Source organism: Bos taurus, chromosome 18, assembly GCF_002263795.3.
Source record: "Bos taurus isolate L1 Dominette 01449 registration number 42190680 breed Hereford chromosome 18, ARS-UCD2.0, whole genome shotgun sequence".
Classification (NCBI taxonomy): domain Eukaryota; kingdom Metazoa; phylum Chordata; class Mammalia; order Artiodactyla; family Bovidae; genus Bos; species Bos taurus.
Genome location: NC_037345.1, coordinates 35,425,204 through 35,447,530, shown reverse-complemented (window position 1 = coordinate 35,447,530; position 22,327 = coordinate 35,425,204). Strand labels below are relative to the sequence as shown.

The following is a 22,327-nucleotide window of genomic DNA, read 5'->3' as shown; positions in this document are numbered from 1 at the left end:
CAGGGACGCGGAGGAGAGGTGGAAGACAGAGACGATGAAAATGGGGATAGGGTGCCGAGGAGGCCCCTGGGCGGTTCTTGAATGAGCTCTGGGCTCCTGCCTACTCTTCCCCGGCCCTGCATCACAGAAATGTCACTGAGCGCTCGCTCACTAGGCACAAAGCTCACCTCGTGCCTCACCTCAGGAGCCCTCGTCAGCCCCAAGCGCATTTCCTCATTTTACAAGCACTGCATCTGAAGCTCAGAGAGGGCGGGTCACCGCCCGAGGTCACACAGGAATCGGGCCTCCCCAGGGCGTGGAATAGTACTCCCGCCCCGGGGGTTTCACTCCTCCGGGGCCCCCCTCAGGGAGGAGCCGGCCATGAGCCCCTCCTGCTCCCCGCCCCCGAGGGGCGGCCCGGGGGGCGGGCGGAGGAAGTGAGCGCAGCGGGGAGGAATGTGAGCGGGCGGGGCGCGCCGGCCCGGAGCGGCGGGGACAGCCGGGCAGGCGGCCGGGGCGGCGGGCGCGGCGGGGCCGAGCGCGCGGGATGCCTCACTTCACCGTGGTGCCGGTAGACGGGCCGCGGCGCGGCGATTATGACAACCTCGAGGGTCTGAGTTGGGTGGACTACGGGGAGCGCGCCGATCGGGAGGACGCGGACGGTGAGGGGCGGCCCGGTGGGGTCCCGGGCCGGGGCGGAGAGCGGGCCATGCGGGACCGGTTGGCGCACAGACGCCGGGCCGTGCGCACACACGTCGATGAGGGCCCAACTTTTCTTAAGACTCCTTCGCCGCTAAACAGTCCCCAACTCCTCGCGCTCAGACACAATTTTCCTGGGCCCCCGGCGCCTGCTGTCGCGGTCGGGCCTCCCTCCTCACCCCAGCTCCTCCCTTGAGGGCCGCGGGCGGGGGCTGCAGACGTGGCCAGGCCAGCGGGGCCGCCTGGGGCGCCAAGAGCGCTGAACCTCCATCTCTGGCTCTTCCCGCCTGGGAGCGACATCCAGGCGGGACCCCCGCCCTCTCACCTCCTGCCAACCGCCCCTAACCTCTTCTCGTCTCGCCTACACTTTTGTGCTTCAGCATCTCTTTCCCTAAAACCACTCTGTCTCCTCCGCTCCCCTCCCCTTCTCCTTCCTCCTGTGTGCAGCCCAGCACTCCAGTCCCCTCGGAGGGAAGCCTGAAGGGGTCTGTGGGCCACTGCCTGAGTGCTACATGGATCCCAGCTTACATCTGTAGGTACAGTGGACACTCCACCCGTGTGGAGCACTCACACGGGACCAGGCTTGTCTAGGCACTTTACCTGAATTAACTCGTTTAATCCCCCTAATTTCCCGCCCTGGGATAGGTAGTGTTACTCTCTATTAGGAATGAGTGAAGTGAGGCATGGAGTAGTTATGTAACTTGCTCTAGGGGATTCAGATCGAGGGTGGGAGACTCCAGAGCCCTCTTAGCTGTTAAACTGGGCCTGAAGGTAAACCCGGCTTCCCCCTCCTAGGTGCCTGCTCTTGACTTTCACCATCTCTTTCCCCAGGAGGCCCCCAGGGCCCTGTTCTTGCAGGGCTCACTCTTGTGTGAACATTCCAAGAACTTTTGTCTGTGTGTGCAGCAGCACATGCATGTGTAGTTGTGCTTGTGCAAGTGTACAGCTGTGGGGTATCGCAGAGCCAGAGTGGGGTCATGATAGCACATTCTTGTGGGCTACGGTGATGAGGATGGTGATGTGACTGATGACAAATGCTTGGTCTGTTACTGACCGTGATGGAGATCTGCAGGGGACATGCATGTTGGTGGCATGTGTCAGGTGATGTTATCTTGATCTGACTTGGATCTGTCTCTGATGGGGGCCTGACTGAGGTGATCCACGCTTCATGTGGGTGATGGCTGTAGGTGTGTCACTTGATTGCTGTGTGTGGAGATGGCACAGCGCAGTGGCATGGGCTGCTGGACATCATGGAAATTTAAACAGGCTTGACAGCTTGTGAGGGTGTACACACCTCAACCCCTGCTGGCACCTGCCCCAGCCTGGTACCAGTGGACAGAGCAGAAGCCAGCAGCCACCCCTGCTCCTCTGATAGCCCTTGGAGGCTCTCTCTCCCCAGAGGCTGGGTTGGGCTGGATCCCTAAGATCAGCCTGGACCAGCAGGTAGGCAGAGCGAAGCCCAGCCTCAGGCTCCGCCTTGGCCTCTCACAGGGGACTATAGGGAACTGGCTCCCTCACATTGGCTGAGTCCTGCCAGGTCCCTCCAGGCTGGGCCAGCTCCTCCCACTATCCCCCCCACCTCCTCTTCCTCCCTTTCAGCCAGATCGTGACTGTGTCTGCAGTATGGGGGACATTCTGCACCCTGGTGAGTGGTTATGATCCTTCTAGTTGGGGGCTGCAAAGGGTCAGGGGCACAAAAATAGTAACCCTGAGGGCATCTCATGGGACTCCCCCTCCCCTCCGTCGGCCTGGTATCTGAATCTCTCAAGGCCCATACCTCTGTTCCAAGGGCATAGATGGACTTGTTCATCCAGCCCACCGTGGCCTGTGGGCAGAGGGCGAAAAGGTTCTAGAGGAGTATCCCTGGCAGATACCTGTACAGGGTTATCCGGAGTGTCACCTGGATCCCTGCTTGCAGCTGGCGCATTCACAGCTGCTGGCCAGAACACACATATCAGAGGCAGCCCCCAGGCCCAGCCTTCATGCTGTGGTTCACCAGGGGTCTCAGGTGGCATCTGAGTAGCTTTGGCCTGGCAGGCATGCCCAGACCTGCTCTGGGATTTTTGGAATAGCTGAGGGCAGTACAGATACCCAGGCACTGCTTACACCCTACCTTCCCCCAATTCCCATAATCCCATGGGAGCGGTCCTTAACTGAGGCAGTTTTGGGGAACTCCATGGAATCCCTGCTGGGTATCTGGCACCAGGCTGTCCCTTTTCTGAGGCATTTAGGCAGTTGGAAGAGTGGATGTTATTAGCTCTACTTCATAGGAAAAGAAAGCAAGGCAGCACAGAGAGGGTAAGCAGGTTGCCCTAGATCACACAAAGGGAGGCACAGGAATCCAAGCTTGGCTTCTGGCCACTGAACACCAGGAGCCTTGGATATACACATCATGGTCAAACTGCAAACCCCAGACACTCTTTAGTTGTGGCCTGCACTGCAACCCTGGGATGCCTCCTGGGATGGAAGGGGGTCCTAAGCAGGAGCAGGGAACCCACAGCTCAGCTCTTACCTGGATCTAGGGGATCCTGGGATCCAAGTTTGGCCCTCTCACTGAGTCACCTTGCCTCTGAATCTGAGCTTTACATTCTTTGTTACTAAAAGAGGGTAAATGATACCTATTGGAGTATTGCTATGAGAACTAAAGGTAACCTTTGGAAGGGCTCTGAGCTGCCCTGGCATCATGGCTGAAGGGACAAGGGATCGACTGGGTCTTGCAGGACCATCCACAGGCATTTTGGGGGGACTGCTATGTGCTCAGCTCTGTTTTCTAGATGCTAATACAGTACTTAGGTGAGGTTAGGGTTAGACAATGGCAGTGGTGGTGGGGGGAAGGCTGCGGTGCAGGAGTTTAGAATGATTTATCCTTTACTTTCAACCTACTTCCACAGAAGGGTCAGAAGAGATAGACAACAAAAATTCCTCCCCAAAGGACTCTTACTGTAAGAAAGATCAAAACCATGCAGAGGAAAGGGGCAAGGACTCTGAGGCAGATGGTGACTGGATCTAAGAAATAAATTTAGCTTAGAGATTCCTGGCAGCCAAGGCAGAAAGGGAAACAAGATGAGCTCTTATAGTTGCCTTTTTTGGACAGAATAAAGCCTCTAACTTATTCAGGGAAGATATTTTTGTAACAAAAATCTAAGTAGTTTTCGGGGACTTCTCATTGAAGGACCATCCATGTACTGGGTTTTCAGGTTTTTCCTGTGACTCCTTATCCTCATCCTGAACAAGCATCAAGGGCATAGCAAATGTCTTAGGGTGTCTGAGTAGTTATGTGACCACCTCCCCCCACCCCGAGGCTCTAAAGTGATTCTGTAGGCTGGCCTCACCTCTCACTATCTCTGTCCACTTTGCCCTTAGCACTGACCTACACACAGACATGTAGCTTCTGGTACTGAGCTGCTTCACTTACTTAGCTAGTCCAGGTTCCTAGAGGCGGTGATATACTTTTTTTACATCCTGTGGGAAGGAACAGCTGATTTTGCCCCAGAAATGGTCATCAACATGCTTTACCTGTCAGTCTCTTGGGGCAGTAAAGAATCCACAGCAGAGCACCTGCTGAGTGATTGTTGGCTCAGAGAAGTTAAGTTTCATATTGATGGCAAGAGGATGTATCAAATGGAGGAGGCGTAATTCAGTATTTTTCACCGCAAACAAGAGAGATGGATTGGGGGCTATTTAACAAGAGAAGGTTGCCAGGTAGCTCTCACAAAACCAGGCATGGCCAAAATACCCCATTAGTCTGGATCAGTGAAGATGCTTCTGTTGGCCACCTCTATCACAGGACACCAGGCCAACACTGCTGCTGTAGTCATTGCCATCCAACACCAACGTGGCTTCTTTGAACCAAGATGTCAGCTGTGAGGCCTTCAGCCACTCCCACCAGTTTCCAAACTGAAGGGTTTTTTTCTCCTTTAGCAACTAGAAAAGGGCTCTTGGTGTCTTCTGCCTGCTTCATGGAAAGCTGGGAATGTCACCCACTGAGACTCACAATGGAGACGGTTTGGAAAACGAAAGAGTGGATGCTGGGTGGCCAGAAAAAGCGGCCCAGTTTTGAGTGTTGAGGCAGCCGTATTAAAAGAAGGTGCATCTGGCTCCTTTCTGTGAGGTTTCCTTGGTGCTGAGGCCCTACCTCACCGGCCTGAGGGGGTAGGTTGATGTGGGGACTGGCCACACGCCTAGTTTCGGGCAAGCGGCTGGTATCTGGGGACAGGGAGGTAAACAAGCGAGTCCTGCCTACAGTCCTTGCCGAGTCCCACACCACCTGGTCAGGCTTTCATAGGGCTTTCCCAGACGACCCTAGACAGCTCTGGGCGCCCACTTCCATACACTGGACAGTCTCCTGCTTGCCGCTCCTCCCGGCATGCCTCAGGCGGCCCTCAAGAATGCCGTCCCCAGGCGGTGCGTGATGGGGTGGCTGGCTGATCATGGCGGCAGAAGGCGCCATGTGTGGCTTTCTCTATCTGGAGGGTAGCTCTTGGGGGAGCCCTGAGGACACTGAGCCCTTGGCACCTGGCACACTGGGTATTCCAGAAGGGCTGGGAAAAACGGGAGTGTGTGTCTCAGGGGTGGTCTGAAGGCGGGCCTTGACTGAGCCACGCCCTTCTGCAGCAGACTCCGCCTCTTGGTGTTAACAGTGCTGAGCTAGTGCGTCTGGGCCCTTGGCTCCTGTGCCCCATGCTAGATGACTGTTCGTGCTGGGTTTTGATCATTGGCCAGTCTGCCAATTCTGGCTCTTTCAAGGAGGCTGACAGGGTATGTTGGGGAAACTGAGGCCCAGTATTGTTACACTGGTCCCTAAAGTGCGCCACAGAGATGACAGCAGGCCTGCTGGGGAGAAGTGCATGCTGGGGGCTCAGTAGGCAGCCCCTGACTAGGATTCTGTTTCTCTCTTTCTACAGGACATGGCAACCATAAAGAGAGCAGCCCTTTCCTTTGTCCCATGGAGGCTTCCAGAGGAAGTGACTACCATGACAGGAACCTGGCACTGTTTGAGGTAGCTGAGGAGCCATTTTGGGCTATGGGTGTGGGCGCGCAGGGACCTGTCAGGACCTAAGCCTTAGCTAAGCAAGCCGGCTGGGTGTTGTGCCTCTTTATGTCTGGGCTCCTCCTCCAGTCTCTGCTTGTCTGTCTCACTCCTTTGGCAGCCAAGCTGCGGTTCTCTTGGCCCTTTCAATTGTAACTGCTTTCCCAGAGGCCTCTACCCCATTACTACCTCCAAGAGTGTTTACCTTTGACTTCCATGCAGCCCCTCAGCAAGTTCACCACCTCTCAGGATTTCTAACTTCAGGATTTCCTTTGTCTCCTTCACATCTGGGACTTTTCACAGTCCACAGTTCTTCCCTCTCCTGTGAACTCTTCCTTGTCCTTCCTGATTGACTCCTCCAACTCTAGCCCCATCAAGTTCACCAAGACCTGGTCCTTCTCACCGAATCTGCCCTCTCTCTCCATATCTATAACCTAAGTGGATCTCTCTTTGGAAACATTCACAGTCACAAATTTTGTGATCTCTCTTTGGAAGCATTCACAGTCACAAATTTTGTGACTTTGGCCTTGAATTTTATCATTTTCAGACTCAAATCAGAAGTTGGCTCTGAATTGAAGTCATGGTTTAGGCCCCTAAGTTCTGACCCACACCTACCCACATTCTGTGCAAGTCTCGTAGGCTCTTCAGTCTCCATAGACTTTCAAAGACCTGCATCTTCACTTCTTACTCCAAGCCAGTTTCTCCTTGTGTGTAGGGTCAGAAGGGAGCTGATTGATAGGGAAAAACTAAATGTGGGAACAGGCAGGTGGAGACACAGTGCTCAGGAAGCTGTGCTAGATGCTGTGCCATATCTTGAGCCCTGGGAGGCCTCTTGACTTGGCCTCTCCCAAAGATGGGCTAGGGGGCTAGGATCCCACCTTGGGGATTGAGGTGGGTTATTCACAGGGTGTGGGGAAGACCATCCAGGAGGATCAGGGTTTGGGCAGATAAGAGAGACTTCACTTGTCCCAGGCATCTCTCTTTCGACTCCTCTTTTAATTTCTTTGTTTCCCTGGGATCACTAGGGTGGCTATTGAGCACAGATGTGAGTTCCAAAGGCCTACTCATAGCTGGGAGGTGGCCAGCCAGAACAGGCAGGATGAAGTGTGCCGGTCGCCTGTCTGCCCTGCCCTTTCCCCTGAGGCAGGTAGTTTTGCAAATGGGCTGGTAGTGATTGAGCCAAGGTGGGGCAGAGAGAAGTGAGTGCTGGGGTGGGGCACCCACACCTGCCCAGCTGGCTGGCTTGGGCTTCCCCAGGCAGGAGCCCAAGCCTGCCTCAGGGCTTGGCAAGGGACCAGAGGCCAGGCTGCTGGCTACACACAGGTAGCCTGGTGCCAGTTGGGCCCATTGTCAGAATGCCCTGTGGCTCTGTTTACAGGAAGAGCTGGACATCCGCCCAAAGGTGTCATCTCTTCTGGGCAAGCTCGTCAGCTACACCAACCTCACACAGGGCGCCAAGGAGCATGAGGAGGCTGAGAGTGGAGAGGGTGCCCGTCGGAGAGCAGCCAAGGTGAGCTGGTCAGAGAGGCTGCTCCTAGGAGGACAGAATCAACACCGTGGAGTTGACAGTTTCCCCACGTAGCTATTAGCATCCCGGGGAAGTAGGTGCCAGGTGTGGTGAGCATGGAGGATGGGCACTGAGTACTTTGGGCTCAAGGAGGCTTCAAGGGCTGGGCTGAGGAGGAGCCCCTCAGGGCAGAGAACCAGGGAGACCCTCAGAAATAATGGTGGGAGCGACCACTGCCTTTACTTAGGCCTGTGTGTGTGCGTGTGCGTGAGGCATGCTAAGCAGTGGGCCAGGGTTCTTGCGTGTCATCTTCACAAAAAATCTGTGAGGCAGTTTCTGTTATCATCCCTGCTTTACAGGTGAGGAAACTTGAGTGTCAAAGATGTTACGTAACTTGCCTAAGGTGACTGAGCTAAAGGTCAACACATAACACTGGGAGACTTGTGGGTTTCCTGTGAGGTATGTGACTGTGTAGAATGCCAGATCACTGGCATCCCATCAGGATGGGTAAGGGTGTTACCTTTGGAACTAGGAACCTTGGGGCTATGTGACCTAGAGCAGATGACTAAACCCTTCTGCCCCTCTTTGTTGGCTCCATTGGCAGACCTCTCCAATAGCCCCTTGGAGTGCTTAGACTGAGGGTGAGAGGAGTAAAACATTGCCTCCTGGGGCTTCCCTATCTCTCTCCTGGTCTTATTCCTGTTCACTCTCCAGGCCTCTGGCCCTCCAGTCGTCCTCTCTTTGGGATGACTTTGTTGTTGTTCAGTCGCTTGGTTGTATCCAATTCTTTTGCGACCCCATTGTAGCCTGATAGGCTTCTCTATCCATGGATTTCCCAGGCACGAATACTGGAGTGGGTTGCCATTTCCTCCTCCAGGGGGTCTTCCCAACCCAGGGATCAAACCCACGTCTCCTTCATTGGCAGGTGGGTTCTTTACCACTGGAGCCACCAGGGATGACTTTACCCTATCCCTAACCTGTGTGATGGGGCTCAGATTAACCAAAGGCTGGGTTGTTTTTTTCCCCCTACGTATTCAGTTTAGAGGCAAAGCAGCTTCTCTCCACGTCTCCTGACTCCCTGAGGTTTGGGAAGCAGCTGTGACCCAAAAGGAGCTTGGGTCTGGCACTAGCTGACCTCTTGCTGGAGGTCAGCACAGGCAGGAGGAGCCCTTGGCTGGAATAAACCGCATCCCCCAGTCTCAGACCTGCCCTTGAGATTTGGGCAGGTATTTGAGATTGCCCTTGAGATTGCCTTTGCCCTTGAGATTACTGAGGTGGGTGAGGAGAGAGGATCGACCAGGCAGCTGTGCACCCCTCATGTCACTCTTCTCGGAGGCAACCCAGCCCACTCTTGAGAGAGGACAGCTGAGATCTTGGGGTCACACAGACCTGACCCTCACCCTATCCTGTTGGTTGTGATTTTGATGATATTTTCTGAACTGCAGATAGCAGAGAACTCTGTTTATCTCTGGCTATCCCTGTTTAGCCCTGCAGTGAGGGGTGAGATCCGTGGGTACGAGTCTCCTCTCTGTCCTTTCAGGCCAAGTCCAGGAAGCCACTGGCTGGGAGTAAAAAGGTCCCTAAGAAAGGCTAGAGTACATCTCAACAAGGTGTTCTGGGTTGGTGAAGGGCTGTGGTCCTTTGGCCTTATGAAGAGCCCGTGAGGGTGTTGGATTCCAGCCTCAGCTTACCTGCCAGCTTCCCTGGCCCTGGGTTTAAAGAGGCAGAGGATGGCTGAGTGTCCCAGCGCTAGTAGCTGTTTCATGGAGAAAGGAGGAGCCTGGTCAAGTCCACAGCAAATCAGCAGAAAGCTAGGGAGCTGGGGCCAATGAGCTGTGGTCCTCACCCAGGCGGGTGTGAGCAGGGGCCTCAGAAAAGAAAAGCTTAAAGCCGGAAGGGTGGGCCTTCAGCCAGACCACACCAAGACCCAAGGCAGCCTCTCCATGGCAGCCGCTCTGGCTGTGGGCTGGTGACTTTCTGAGACTGCCAGAGGTTATTTAGAGATGCAGAAAGCATTTCCGACCCTGCCCTTTCCCATACTGCCCTTTTCCCAGAGTGACTCAGCCTTGAATGGGGAGGCTGGGAGCTGCCACTATCCTGTGGGTGGTCCAGGACCTCTGAGAAGGGCTCAGTCAGAACCCACATTGAGATGTATCCATCACCTGCTCTGTGCAGGACAGCTTGAGAGACCATTTGTTTTTACTTGGGGCCCTCCCAGGCCCTCCTGGGGTCCTTTAGGCTGTGCACGGATCCTGCACCTGGCCTGGGCCCTGGAGAAGAGTTCCTGTGGCCACAGAGTTCTTTCTCCCACCCTGGCTCTAGAGCAGCAGGCTTTGCTGGAGGCTCTGGTGGAAGCTCTTAGGACCCCACAACTCTGTGCTGTTCTCATGTGGGGCTCAGTTCTTCAAGAAGGTACCAGCCCTAACTCTGTGCTTCAGCATTTGCCCTGGCCTCTTGTTTAGCCCCTACTCTGCTCTTAGGTAGTTGAGAAATCCTGCCTGGATGTGCCCATTGAGACAGACTTTCCTTACCTGCCCTCCAGCCTGAGTCTCCACTCTATATGCAGGACTTTCTCAACAGGTTATCCCAGAGGCCTTCTAAGGCATCACTCACTGGGCTTAGGAGCACCTTTTGAGTACTTGCAGGGCCTGCTGATGACAGAACAGTGAACAAGCCAAGTTTACTCCACTATGGTCACTCAAGTGAACAGTTACCGTGACCTATTGTGACCACTATGATAGAAGAGTATATCAGATACTGAGGGAATGCAAGAGGAAGTACAAACTCCACCTAGGGCAATCTGGGGTAACTTCCTGGAAGAGGCAACAGTTAAGTCTCCTGAAGGTTTAACTGAAGAGGAATTTGCCAGGCCGTAAGGCAGGGATAACCATCCCAGGCAGAGCCTAGCACATGCCCTGGTTCAGAGGCTCTGAGGGTCTGATGTTGTCTGGGGCCGAGACTGACAGAGGTGATGGGGCATGCCTGGTAGCCCAGGCCAAGGAGCCTGGCCCACCCTGGATTACAGTATAGACAATGCAGAGGAGTTTTAGTAAGGATGATGCGACTGGTCTTGATTTTCAGAGTCCTGCTCTGGCAGCAGAGTGGGCTGGAGCATGGAGAGGTTAACAGGCATAAGAAGGCACTATCCAGGTGCCCCAGGTGTAGCGCCCCAGCTTCAGGGGATCAAGACCAAGGCAAGGCAGACTGATCTCAGGGCACCTTGAGAGGTACACTGGGCACGACTTACTTTCCCCTGGACTGGATGGGGGTGTGGGAGAGAGGGAGGGTCAGGAACAACGTTTTAGACTCTGACCTGGGTACAATAGGGCCTGCTGGCTGAGAAAGTGGAGGTCTGATGTAGACGTCACTTTCTGGAAGTGTGAAAGAGAGGAAGGGAAGGTAGCAGGACCATGAAGGGGAGGTGAGGCTCAAAAGCTCACACATAGGGTTTGGAAAAGAAGCAGGTTTTGTACCTTCCCACTCCCCAAGTGTTTCTTAATGTATGAAGGTCAGCACGGATATCCAGTCAGCTCGCTCTCTGTATCCCCAGGTCTCCATTTGGGATGTCCTTCTCCAGCCTGTTCTCTGGCTGAATACCCTGGAGGTGGGGGACAGCCAAGCAATGAGGGGCCCCTCTGATGCTCCATCTCCCCCCTCCCCTCCTGCTCCATAGGCACCCAGCATGGGCACCCTCATGGGGGTGTACCTGCCCTGCCTGCAGAACATCTTTGGGGTTATCCTATTCCTGCGGCTGACCTGGATGGTGGGCACAGCCGGCGTGCTGCAGGCCCTCCTCATTGTGCTCATCTGCTGCTGCTGTGTGAGTATTCTGGGGCGGGGGGGGCAGGGCCACGGCTGCCCCACAGAGCCCGCCCAGCTGAGCTGCTCACCTCCGTCCTCCTTCCCACAGACCTTGCTGACGGCCATCTCCATGAGCGCCATCGCCACCAATGGCGTGGTTCCAGGTGGGTGAGTGCCATTCAGGCCTGAGGTGGGGAATGGGCCCAGAATCCCCCTTGACATGCCCGGAAACACTCATTCCCTGTCCCCCAGACAGTTTTCTGGTGGGGTCTTAGTCCTTGAATCCAGAAAGTGTCACCACTTAGGAGCATCCCTGCTTGATAGAATTTGAGATCGCTGTTGTTTTATTTGTTCGGGGTTTGTTTTGTTTTGTTTATAGTATAAAAGTAACTTTTTAAAGTGGGTGCTGGGGCTGATGAAGAAGGTGATAGGGCATTCTTGGTGACCCAAGCCAATGAGCCTGGCCCACACTATGGATTGTAGGGTTTTCCATGATGAGACTGGACTTGGTTTTCAGAGACTCCACTTACTTATTTATTTAGCCATGTATTTATACCTTCCCTGTGGACTCCTGGATACTTATTTTATTCTTTGGTTCATAACCTTAGTATTATCATTTAATTTTTTGCTTGCACTGTTCCACTTTGGCTATTTGGCTATTCAGCTTGGCTCCTGTGTTTGAATCCTTTTTTATTTTTTTCAAATAACAATTTTATTAGTATTAGTATAAAAGTAATAGGGGAAAAGCAATATGTTTACCAGAAGAGGGATTTAAAGTATAAAAAAATGTAGAAAAAAATTGAAGAGTACCCATAATCCCACCATCCTGAGTTCATAACGATTAGTTAGCCTTTTGGTCCATGGTTTTAGGGTCTTATAAAGTATTGAGATGTATTGTTTTCCCCAAACTCTGTGTGTGTGTGTGTGTGTGTATTTCTCAAATGCTGAAAACAGTTTATTTGGTTTTTTAAAGCAGATTGATATTATCTAATGTATGTGATTATTCTCCTATTCTCTACTTTTTCACTGTTGTAAACATTGTCTTGAACAGTCTTGCACAGTGATCTTTGTTCATGCCCCTGACAGTTTCCTTAGGAGAAGGTCCTCAGTTCAGTTCAATTGCTCAGTCATGTCCGATTGTGACCCCATGGACTACAGCATGCCAGGCCTCCATGTTCATCACCAACTCCCGGAGTCTACTCAAACTCATGTCCATTGAGTTGGTGATGCCATCCAACCGTCTCATCCTCTGTCATCCCCTTCTCTTCCCACCTTCAATCTTTCCCAGCATCAGGGTCTTTTCAAATGAGTCAGCTCTTCCCATCAGGTGGCCAAAGTATTAGAGTTTCAGCTTCAACATCAGTCCTTCCAATGAATAGGACAAGGTCCTAGAGGTGGGATTACAGCGTGAAAAGGAGTAGCCTTTTTAAAGCTTCTTGATCCTTGTTCCCAGATTTTTCACAGATAAGATTTATCAGGAGCAGTTTCAACCAGAAGCATGGGATGGCTCTTGTCGCCTGCACCCTCACTGGCCCTGAGGCCCAGGGTTGACTCAGTCTTGCCAGGAGTGTGAGACTGTGATGGAAGCACAGATTCAAGGCAGGAGAGTCAGCCATGGACAGTTACCCTGTGGCTGGCCCTAGGGGCAAAAAACTAGATAAGATACAGTCCCTTCTCTGGTCTGGAGGGTCAACTAACAGAGTTAGTTAGCCCTTGGGAAGGGTGCGGTGTGCTGAGATAGGACACAATTAGCCAGGGGAGTCAGTGGGGACTGACCTAACTCCACTGAGGCTTTGCTGCGGACCTAGAGCTTCCCCAGTAGAGTAGTCATCTCACTGGCCCATGCTGTGTGTTGGAGTCAAATGAAATCAGGTCCACTCCCAGCCTGGCCACTTATTAACCATGCTATCTTAGGCAAGGTTGTCTAAACCTTCTGCTCATTTGTAAATAGGAAAAGCAGTTCCTGTGCCCCTGGATGGTTGTGAAGGGTTGTCATGGGAGAGGCCCTCTTGAAGAAAAACCAGCCTTGACCTGTTGTATGCTTTTTCTGTTATAGCTGGGGGCTCCTATTTCATGATCTCCCGCTCGCTGGGGCCAGAATTTGGAGGTGCCGTGGGCCTGTGCTTCTACCTGGGAACAACATTTGCGGCAGCCATGTACATCCTAGGGGCCATTGAGATCCTGCTGGTAAGTCAGGCTAAGTCCTGGCCGTTTCTGTTCTTGTCGGAACAGCCCCTTTCCTATAAACCCAGGCTCTTCATGCTCCCCTCACGTCTGGTCCAGATCTAGGGCTTACAATGAGGAAGGCCTCTCTGAGAGAGAAAGATCTTTGTTCAAGCCAGTCTCCCCTTCAGCCCTTTCCCAGTTTGGATCAGGCATGGAAGGGGCCTGGCAGTCTTCACCTTGGCCCTGGGTGTTCCAGCTGCCCAGGCACTATTTCAGCTGTGGCAGGTGGTCTGTGAACTACCGCCTATAACGCTGTGATGGATCTCGGTGGTGATGCAGAGCCTGTCTCCCGGGCTCATGTGGGCTCTGTCCAGCTCTGTCTCCAGGGTTCTGTGCCAAGGCCTCTCAGATCCATCTTATCCTCTTACCGAAATCAGGGAAGTCAGTACCCTCTCTTTGGGCCCCAAGTGTGCTCTGACTCAGCTTCCTGCCTCCCACTGGACTGCCCTGGTAGTGGGGAATGAGTGGGAGGGGCAATGGGGAACATAGTTTAACCAGTGCCCGCCCCTGGGCAGCCAGACAATAGACGTTTAGAGGAACTGCCTGCCTACTTCCACCTCCAGATCCTCTGTCTGTAGTATAGAGCCTATTCCTGGATATTCTAGGGGTTTTATTTTTGTTTTTCTATTTCCCACATTCCTACATTTATTATCTGGATTTCTTCTGTAAGGAAGTTTGTCCTTTTTCCATTTGTTTATTTATTCAATCATGTATTTATATCAGTATGGACTCCTGGATATTTATTTTTATTCTTTGGCTCATAATCCTGTACTATCATTATTTATTTTGTTGCTCCTCAAACTATTCCACTTCTATTTAGCTATTCAGGTCAGCTCCTGTGTCTGGATCCTTTTATTTATTTATTTTTTTCTTTTTTGTAAGTAATTGCTTTATTAAGATATATTTCACATAAAATTCACTGCTTCCCAAATAACTAAGTGGTAAAGAATCTGCCTGCCAACGCAGGAGATGAGGGTTTGATCCCTGAGTCTGGAAGATCCCCGGAGGATGAAATGGCAACCACTCCAGTATTCTTGGCTGGAGAATCCCATGGACAGAGGAGCCTGGCGGGCTACAGTCCATGGGTTGCAAAGAGTTGGACACGACTGAGTGACTAAGCACATACTCCACACAGGAAAATTGAACTTCCTTTATCTGTCTTCTTGTTTCAGACCTACATCGCCCCTCCAGCCGCCATTTTTTACCCAATAGGCACTCATGACACATCGAGTGCCACCTTGAACAATATGCGGGTATATGGAACCATTTTTCTGACCTTCATGACCCTAGTGGTATTCGTTGGTGTCAAGTATGTGAACAAATTTGCCTCGCTCTTCCTGGCCTGTGTGATCATCTCCATCCTCTCCATCTATGCTGGAGGCATCAAGTCTATTTTTGACCCTCCTGTTTTTCCGTAAGTAACCTGGGAGAACCTCCAGGCATTATACTGACATCCCCCCTACATGGATGGTCTTCTCTGTAGAGGCTGCCAGATGGGAGTTTCGGGCTGAGCAGCTGCTGATACTTTTCACCTCCTCCACGCCCCACAGAGTATGTATGCTGGGCAACAGGACACTGTCCCGGGACCAGTTTGATGTCTGCGCCAAGACGGCTGTGGTGGACAACGAGACAGTGGCCACCCAGCTCTGGAGCCTCTTCTGCCATGGCCCCAACCTCACGGCTGAGTCCTGCGACCCCTACTTCCTGCTCAACAATGTGACCGAGATCCCGGGCATCCCTGGTGCAGCTGCCGGCGTGCTCCAGGGTGTGTGCTCCCTTCCACCTGCTTCCCCACCCCTCCCCCCCGCCCCCACAGCAGCAGAAAGAGGGAACGAGCATGGAGGGACAGGGTAGCACAGAGCCGCCCTTGTGTGACCAGCTCAGGAATGGAGGGTGGTTCTGGCTGCCTTCCCAGCCCAGCAGTGTCCTCTCAGCCCAGCTCCTGGCAGCTAAATTTCGGTTGAACGGAGCCTGTTTTGGCCAGTGTCCCAGGCCTGCAGCAGCCCCCCAGAAAATTCTGGCAGCCCCTCTCTCCCCAGCCACCAGCCCCTGACCCTGCCTGGGATAGTTCTCACAGGAGCCATAAAGGGCCTCTGTCTCAGAGGCAGGCAGTGGCGGACAATGGCAGTTCAGCTACCTTTGCCTTCCAGACTTCTAGCCAGCCAGTCCTTCCCTGTGGCCAGAGTGGCCCTGTGGCTGAAACCACAGCCATCGGGCTGAGGTCACCCCCTTGAGCCCCCAGAACCTCTTACACCTGCAGCCCCTGGCTGGGCTGCCCCAGACTTCCCTGGGGCTGCAGTGGTGATGTGGCCACCCCCACAGAAAACCTATGGAGCGCCTACCTGGAGAAGGGTGAGGTCGTGGAGAAGCACGGGCTGCCCTCCACGGACGCCCTTGGCTTGAAGGAGAGCCTGCCCCTGTACGTGGTGGCTGACATCGCCACATCCTTCACTGTGCTGGTTGGCATCTTCTTCCCCTCAGTAACAGGTGAGCCCTCTTGCCCACCCACACTCCCTGCCCCGACTCCTGAGGGAGCCCCTGAGGGAGTCTCATTGTTTTTGGAGGCATCATGGCTGGCTCCAACCGCTCTGGGGACCTCCGAGACGCGCAGAAGTCCATCCCAGTGGGGACCATTCTGGCCATTGTTACCACTTCCCTTGTCTGTATCCTTTCCCAGGCCTGGCATTGTGGCAGGGGGGTGCGTGGGCAGGAGGCACTTCCTTGTGTTTAAGTCACCGCCTGGCATGTGCAGACACACCACACACGCATGCATGTATACATCAACCCTTACACACGTGCACACATTCAAGGGATTTATTTGTACCTGACATGAAACCTCAGCTGCAGGTGTCCTGAGACTTGGGCAAGGGGGGCCCTGGGGCCCTGCGTGGGGAGTGAGTGGGGGCAGCAGTGGCAACAGAGGTCCAGCTTTCCTTGACGTGGCTGCAGACTTCAGCAGTGTGGTTCTCTTCGGCGCTTGCATCGAGGGTGTGGTCCTCCGGGACAAGTGAGTGAGCTGGGCCCCTCCTTGTGGCTGTGGGCTCAAGCTTTTGCTGCCCAGACCCCAGACCCCCTCATACTCGTGGTCCCACACATGTCCTCAGGCTGCTGGTTGTCAGTGGTGGGTCAGTCCTACCAGGACTTTGGCTTCTAAGAGGATGGTGACATCAGATTGGGTCTGGGCTGGAAGGATGGGGGCTGCTGGACTGGCCTCTGCTGAGGGCCAGAGCTCTGTCCCCCATAGCTGTCCTTCTTGACCCTTGCCAGCCCTCACACTGGGTGGCCCCAGCCAGGGTTTCAGGGGCTCCTTGTATGGAGCATGGTCTGAGCCCAGCCCTTGCAGGTATGGCGACGGTGTCAGCAGAAACCTGGTGGTGGGCACGTTAGCCTGGCCTTCGCCCTGGGTCATCGTCATCGGCTCCTTCTTCTCCACCTGCGGTGCTGGCCTGCAGAGCCTCACTGGGGCACCACGCCTGTTGCAGGCCATTGCCAAGGACAACATCATCCCTTTCCTCCGGGTGAGCCTCTTGCACTCCCCCACCATTTGGGTCCTCTTAGCCCCTCATGCTGGCCAGGGAGAGAAGTAGACAGTAAATCCGGGTGCATGCTGTCCTGCTAGGGGCCAGAGCCAGGCAGCCATCCAGGGAGAGCTGCTGTTGGCAGAGCTGCCTGGGCCCAGAAGCCCCAAGGCCTGTCTCCACTCACAGCAGAGAGGCCTGGGGAATTGGAGGGCAGAGTACCTGTCAGGATAGGTTTGGCTATGACTTGAGCCCCTGAGGGACTTGGAGATGATGGAGGCCAGGCTGTAACTTGTGTCCTGATGTGTGGAATGGGACCAACTTCTTCGCTTCTGACCCCATTGCCCCCGGTGTGTGCAGGTTTTCGGCCATGGCAAGGCAAATGGCGAACCGACGTGGGCCCTCCTCCTGACGGCGCTCATCGCCGAGCTGGGCATCCTCATCGCCTCGCTGGACATGGTGGCCCCCATTCTATCCATGTGAGCTGGGGGCCAGGGCAGGGCAAGGGCCCTGGGAAAGTCTCCTTGCACCCTCAGCCACACCCTAGCCGGGAGCCCTGCCCAGCAGCTCATCTGTGACCCTGTCTAGGGTTGAGGACGCAGCTGGGAGACGGGTCAGGCTGTTGGGGGATGTTTGCCTGGCAGAGCTCAACCTTCTGAACCACTGCCTTCCAGTGCTTACTCAGATGTTTTAAAGAGACCAGTAGGTCCCTTGTGCCTCTGTGGGAGACCCCAGAGCAGGGACGGGCAAGCAGCAATCTCAGCACCCTTGATGAGCCACCACTGTCCCATCCACCTGTTTTCAAGTTGCTTGCTTTTAAAGTTCTGGAGTCAGCTGGGCATTTGAATCTGCCAGTGCCCTGCAGGAGGTGGCAAACACGCAGCAGTTTCCAGGGGTCTCGGAGGCAGAGCTCGTGTCCTCGCTCTGTTCACCTCCACCAGGGCCAGGGCCACTGTGCCCCTCCTCACACACCTTGCTCCGCAGCTGGTGCTCCCTCTTGCTTGTTCCATTATGTCCGAGCCACCCTTCACCACCCCACTCAGCCGGTAGGGCTGACTGAACTCCCGTCCCCCTGAAGCCGCGCCCCCAGCCACAGCCAGGCCTGCCGGAGTCAGTGCTCCCCTGTTCTCCCAACACACCTCCGCCCATCCCTGCCTGGCTCCACCCACACCTGGAAGTATCCTTGCCGCAGTTGTCTCGGGTGGTGGCCCCTTAGTGCCCGTGTGAGGGTGTGTCAGCCTTGATGCTGAGGCTGCTTCTCCTGTAGCCCTAACGGGCCCGAGCACTGCCCCTACCATGAGAGTCCCTGCCCCCGCCTGCCCTCTCTCGTCAGCCCTGCTGCCTCCTTGTCTGTCCTTCCTCACCCACCAGCTGAGGGTAGAAGTGGGCAGCCACTCCCCTCAGCCCTCTGCCTTTCCTGTCTTTCGCCGGGGGCTCACGCACCTCTTCCATCCTGGTCTCCCACGCCCACTGAAGTGTCCCTCAAGCGTCTCTAATGCAGTGACGCAAAATGGCCCTTCTCGTCTTCCTCTGACCCCCTCTCGCCACACTCATGACAGCCCCTCATCCAACTGGTCCCCCAGGCCAGAGGCCTGGCTTTTGCCTAGCTGTATCAGGCACTGAACTCCCCTTTACACCATCCTCTTCCACAGCTGTTCCCCCTGCCCACAGCCCCCTCGCCTTCTGCCTGGAACATCCTTTGAGACCAGGCTCTGCAGGCATCACCGCAGTGTCCCATCCACATCTGGCCCTGGGCGTGGGCGAAATGAGGCCGAGACGACCTGCTTGACTGTGCCGGGCAGGGCTGTGACAGTCTCGGCTCCTCACCTAGGCCCAGCCTGGGGAGGGTCTGAGACGTCAGGCACCTAGCTACCCAGGGGGCCGCTCAGTCCCCACCGCTCCCTGTGCCGCAGGTTCTTCCTGATGTGCTACCTGTTTGTGAACCTGGCCTGTGCTGTGCAGACACTCCTGAGGACCCCCAACTGGCGGCCTCGGTTCAAGTACTATCACTGGTACGTGCCAGCTGGGCCCCTGAGCCAGGTTCTCCGACACGAGAGTTATGTGGGAAACCATCCTGGATGGGATTTGAACTCTCTGGGCAACAGTTTCTATTGGTGAAAGACTGGGAGGTCCTTCCCTGACTCTGGCCCTTTTCCCATCTCTGGCCCAGGGCGCTGTCCTTCCTGGGCATGAGCCTCTGCTTGGCCTTGATGTTTGTCTCCTCCTGGTACTATGCCCTGGTTGCCATGCTCATCGCTGGCATGATCTACAAGTACATTGAGTACCAAGGGTAAGTGTGCGTGCACCCACTCGGGTGCTCAGGGCTGCTGGGCTGGGCTGTAGTTGTTGGGTGAGGGGAGCTGAGCCATCCTTCATTAAGCCACCATGGCGCTGGGGTTGGGGGGCTGTGACTTGCGCCTGGTCCCTTCCATCCCACATACACATGGACACAAGTCTTGGAGGGGACTCACCAGCCTTTGGGGGCTTCTGCAGGGCTGAGAAGGAATGGGGTGATGGGATCCGAGGCCTGTCCCTGAGTGCCGCCCGCTATGCCCTGTTGCGGCTAGAGGAGGGCCCTCCTCACACCAAGAACTGGCGGTGAGTCACCTGGGCCTGGCAAGGGAGGTCAAGGTTCTCAGGGGGGCGACCCTGTGAGAGGAGAGAGTCACAAGGTGCTGGCTTCCCTCCCTAGTCCGTGTTCCCTGTCCTGAGCTGCCAGGGGCACCGTCCTGCTTATCAGGCCTTGGATCATTGCTACCTGAGGGGGCCTGTGAGCCAAGAGAGGGGGGAGCTGGGTCCCTGCAGACCTCTGGCCCTGGTCTCAGGCTGCCTCTCCATCTGGCCACTCAGGCCTCAGCTACTGGTGTTGCTGAAGTTAGATGAGGACCTTCACGTGAAGTACCCGCGGCTCCTCACTTTCGCCTCCCAGCTTAAAGCTGGCAAGGGCCTGACCATCGTCGGTTCTGTCATCCAGGGCAGCTTCTTGGAGAGCTACGGCGAGGCCCAGGCCGCTGAGCAGGTACTGCCGGGGCGGGAGTCGGGGGTGGGAGGACCCTGAACCAGACTGGAGATGTCCGGGCTGTAGCTGGTACATAGGGGAGGGGACCGGTCCTGGCTAGCTAGGTGAGAGCTGAGAGCAGGAGCCAGGTGGATATGAAGGTTCCATCTTGCAAGCATGGTCTCTGGGTGGGCACCTTGCCCCCATCTCCTCCCCCACCACCAAGCAGCTCTGTACCCTGGGGCCTGGGCAGGGAACAAAGGGCACATGGATGGCCTTGCCTTCTGACCTGGGTATGTTCCCTACAGACAATCAAGAACATGATGGAGATTGAGAAGGTGAAGGGCTTCTGCCAGGTAGTGGTGGCCAGCAAGGTGCGGGAGGGGCTGGCCCACCTCATCCAGTCTTGCGGCCTGGGTGGCATGAGGCACAACACCGTGGTGCTGGGCTGGCCCTACGGCTGGCGACAGAGCGAGGACCCACGCGCCTGGAAGACCTTTATTGGTGTGTGAGACTCAGGGCCTGGGCTCGACCACATAGGGCAGGGGCCAGGGGTTAAGCGAGGGCAGAGACCAGAGGGTCATGGGCTGACAATCGATAGTGCCCCTTCTCCCCAGACACCGTGCGCTGCACCACGGCTGCCCACCTGGCCCTGCTTGTGCCCAAGAACATCGCCTTCTACCCCAGCAACCACGAGCGCTACCTGGAGGGCCACATCGACGTGTGGTGGATTGTCCATGACGGCGGCATGCTCATGCTCCTGCCCTTTCTGCTGCGCCAGCACAAGGTAGGCCAGGTGCTCAGGCCATGGCGCGAGGGGCTGGGCCTGCAGAGGAGGGTGTGCGCCTGAACCACCACCCTCCCTGGCCGCAGGTTTGGAGGAAATGCCGGATGCGCATCTTCACGGTGGCCCAGATGGACGACAACAGCATCCAGATGAAGAAGGATCTAGCCATCTTCCTATACCACCTACGTCTAGAGGCAGAGGTGGAGGTGGTGGAGATGGTGAGCCTCCTGCCCACCTTAGCCCTGTGGATGCCCCGCTCCACCCCTGTAGCTTGGTCCTCATGGCTCACCGTCTCCCCAGCACAACAGCGACATCTCTGCGTATACCTACGAGCGGACACTGATGATGGAGCAGCGCTCCCAGATGCTGCGGCAGATGAGGCTGACCAAGACAGAGCGGGAGCGAGAGGTCAGTGACCTTTTTCAGCTCAGGGCAGGGTCCAGCCTGGGAAGAGGCCATCAAGTGGGGGCATCAGAATGACTCACTGCAGCCCCCCTCATTTCCCTGAGGCTGAGTGATCACTCTGGGCTAGCTTGGCCCCTGACGGCGCTGAGGCGACCTCCTCTGGTTGTCCTCAGGCCCAGCTAGTCAAGGACCGGCACTCAGCCCTGCGGCTGGAGAGCCTGTACTCTGACGAGGAGGATGAGTCTGCAGCTGGGACTGACAAGATCCAGATGACATGGACCAGGGACAAGTACATGGCCACGGAACCCTGGGACCCCAGCCACACGCCTGACAACTTCCGGGAGCTGGTGCATATTAAGCCGTGAGTGCAGCAGAAATGGACCCAGCCATATCCAGGCCAGGGGTGAAGGTGGGATGGGGGCGGAGGTGGGATGGGGGCAGATGAGCCCGGTGGGGTGTTCCAGGGGTGGGATCCATGATCAGCCACGTTATCTGCAGGGACCAGTCTAATGTGCGGCGTATGCACACGGCCGTGAAGCTCAATGAAGTTATTGTCACACGCTCCCATGACGCCCGCCTGGTCCTACTGAACATGCCCGGCCCACCCAAGAACAGCGAGGGTGATGAGAACTGGATCCTTTGGTGGGGAGGTGGGCAATGTATGAGGTCAGGCTGGGAGCTCCTGTCCCTGGATGCCCTGGGGGTTTGCAGGGTACCCCAGCTCTGCTTGATGGGCTAGACTTCCCTGGGTGCTTCCGTGGGCGCTGCTTCCTTGACTGATGCCCCACAGACATGGAGTTCCTGGAGGTGCTGACTGAGGGCCTCGAACGAGTGCTGTTGGTACGTGGCGGTGGCCGTGAAGTCATCACCATCTACTCCTGAGCCCAGTACAGCCTTGTGGCCTAGAGTGAAGGTGTCCAGGGTAACACACAACCCCCCTCCAGCACCCACCTGCCAGCCCCACTTTGCCTGGCCTCACCCTGGACCCAGCTTTACTAGGTCTCCTTGGAGACTGGGCCCAGACCTGGCCATGGAGATGGATCCGAGGTCCCTCGGGACCCTGAGAGGTTCGGGGACTTGCCCGTCCAACACGCCAGGATGCCTGTCCAGACTGGAGAAAACTGGTGGGGGCTGACGTGGGGATTGAAGGCAGCTGGCCCGGGAGCGCTATTTATTGCATATTTATTGTTTGGATGTCACCATCAGAGAGGAGGGGAAGGGTGACGAGGGAGGGATCCGGCCCAGCCCGCCTGCAGGAAGATCTGACTCAGCTCCTGTGGGCGGGGACCCCCACCAAGCCAAGTTGAATGGAACCAGCCAGCTGAAGCCTGACTTTTTTCAATAAAACATTGTGTACTTCTGGGCCTCCCACTGCCCC

General features: G+C 55.5%; 1 protein-coding gene across 5 annotated transcripts; it reads left to right on the top strand.

Annotated features, from left to right (window-relative positions):
- The first annotated feature begins 462 nt into the window (after positions 1–462).
- On the top strand, positions 463–22,309 carry SLC12A4 (solute carrier family 12 member 4). 5 transcript variants are annotated; one of them, XM_059876818.1, is made up of 24 exons: positions 463–641; positions 5,583–5,677; positions 7,086–7,217; positions 10,888–11,034; positions 11,125–11,179; positions 13,072–13,202; positions 14,414–14,655; positions 14,792–15,006; positions 15,564–15,728; positions 15,806–15,904; positions 16,191–16,248; positions 16,585–16,759; positions 17,120–17,238; positions 18,673–18,771; positions 18,930–19,049; positions 19,253–19,357; positions 19,610–19,778; positions 20,066–20,261; positions 20,375–20,544; positions 20,631–20,762; positions 20,845–20,952; positions 21,123–21,310; positions 21,448–21,583; positions 21,742–21,831. In XM_059876818.1, the coding sequence occupies exons 1-24, from the start codon at positions 527–529 to the stop codon at positions 21,829–21,831; spliced, it is 3,261 nt and encodes a 1,086-aa protein (XP_059732801.1). In that variant the 5' UTR covers positions 463–526. The 5 variants fall into 5 exon arrangements, with proteins under 5 accessions (XP_059732801.1, XP_059732799.1, NP_001167562.1 ...); NM_001174091.1 differs by having other exon boundaries at positions 485–641; positions 21,448–21,581; positions 21,740–22,309; XM_059876819.1 differs by lacking the exon at positions 463–641 and adding an exon at positions 696–2,323.
- The last annotated feature ends 18 nt before the right edge of the window (positions 22,310–22,327 follow it).

Excerpts from the sequence above, each read along its gene's own strand:
- SLC12A4 (XM_059876816.1), top strand. The coding sequence starts at position 527 with ATGCCTCACTTCACCGTGGTGCCGGTAGACGGGCCGCGGCGCGGCGAT. Across the intron at positions 642-5,582 it reads CGATCGGGAGGACGCGGACG|GACATGGCAACCATAAAGAG; the intron begins GTGAGGGGCGGC and ends CTCTTTCTACAG. Across the intron at positions 16,249-16,584 it reads GGTGTGGTCCTCCGGGACAA|GTATGGCGACGGTGTCAGCA; the intron begins GTGAGTGAGCTG and ends CAGCCCTTGCAG.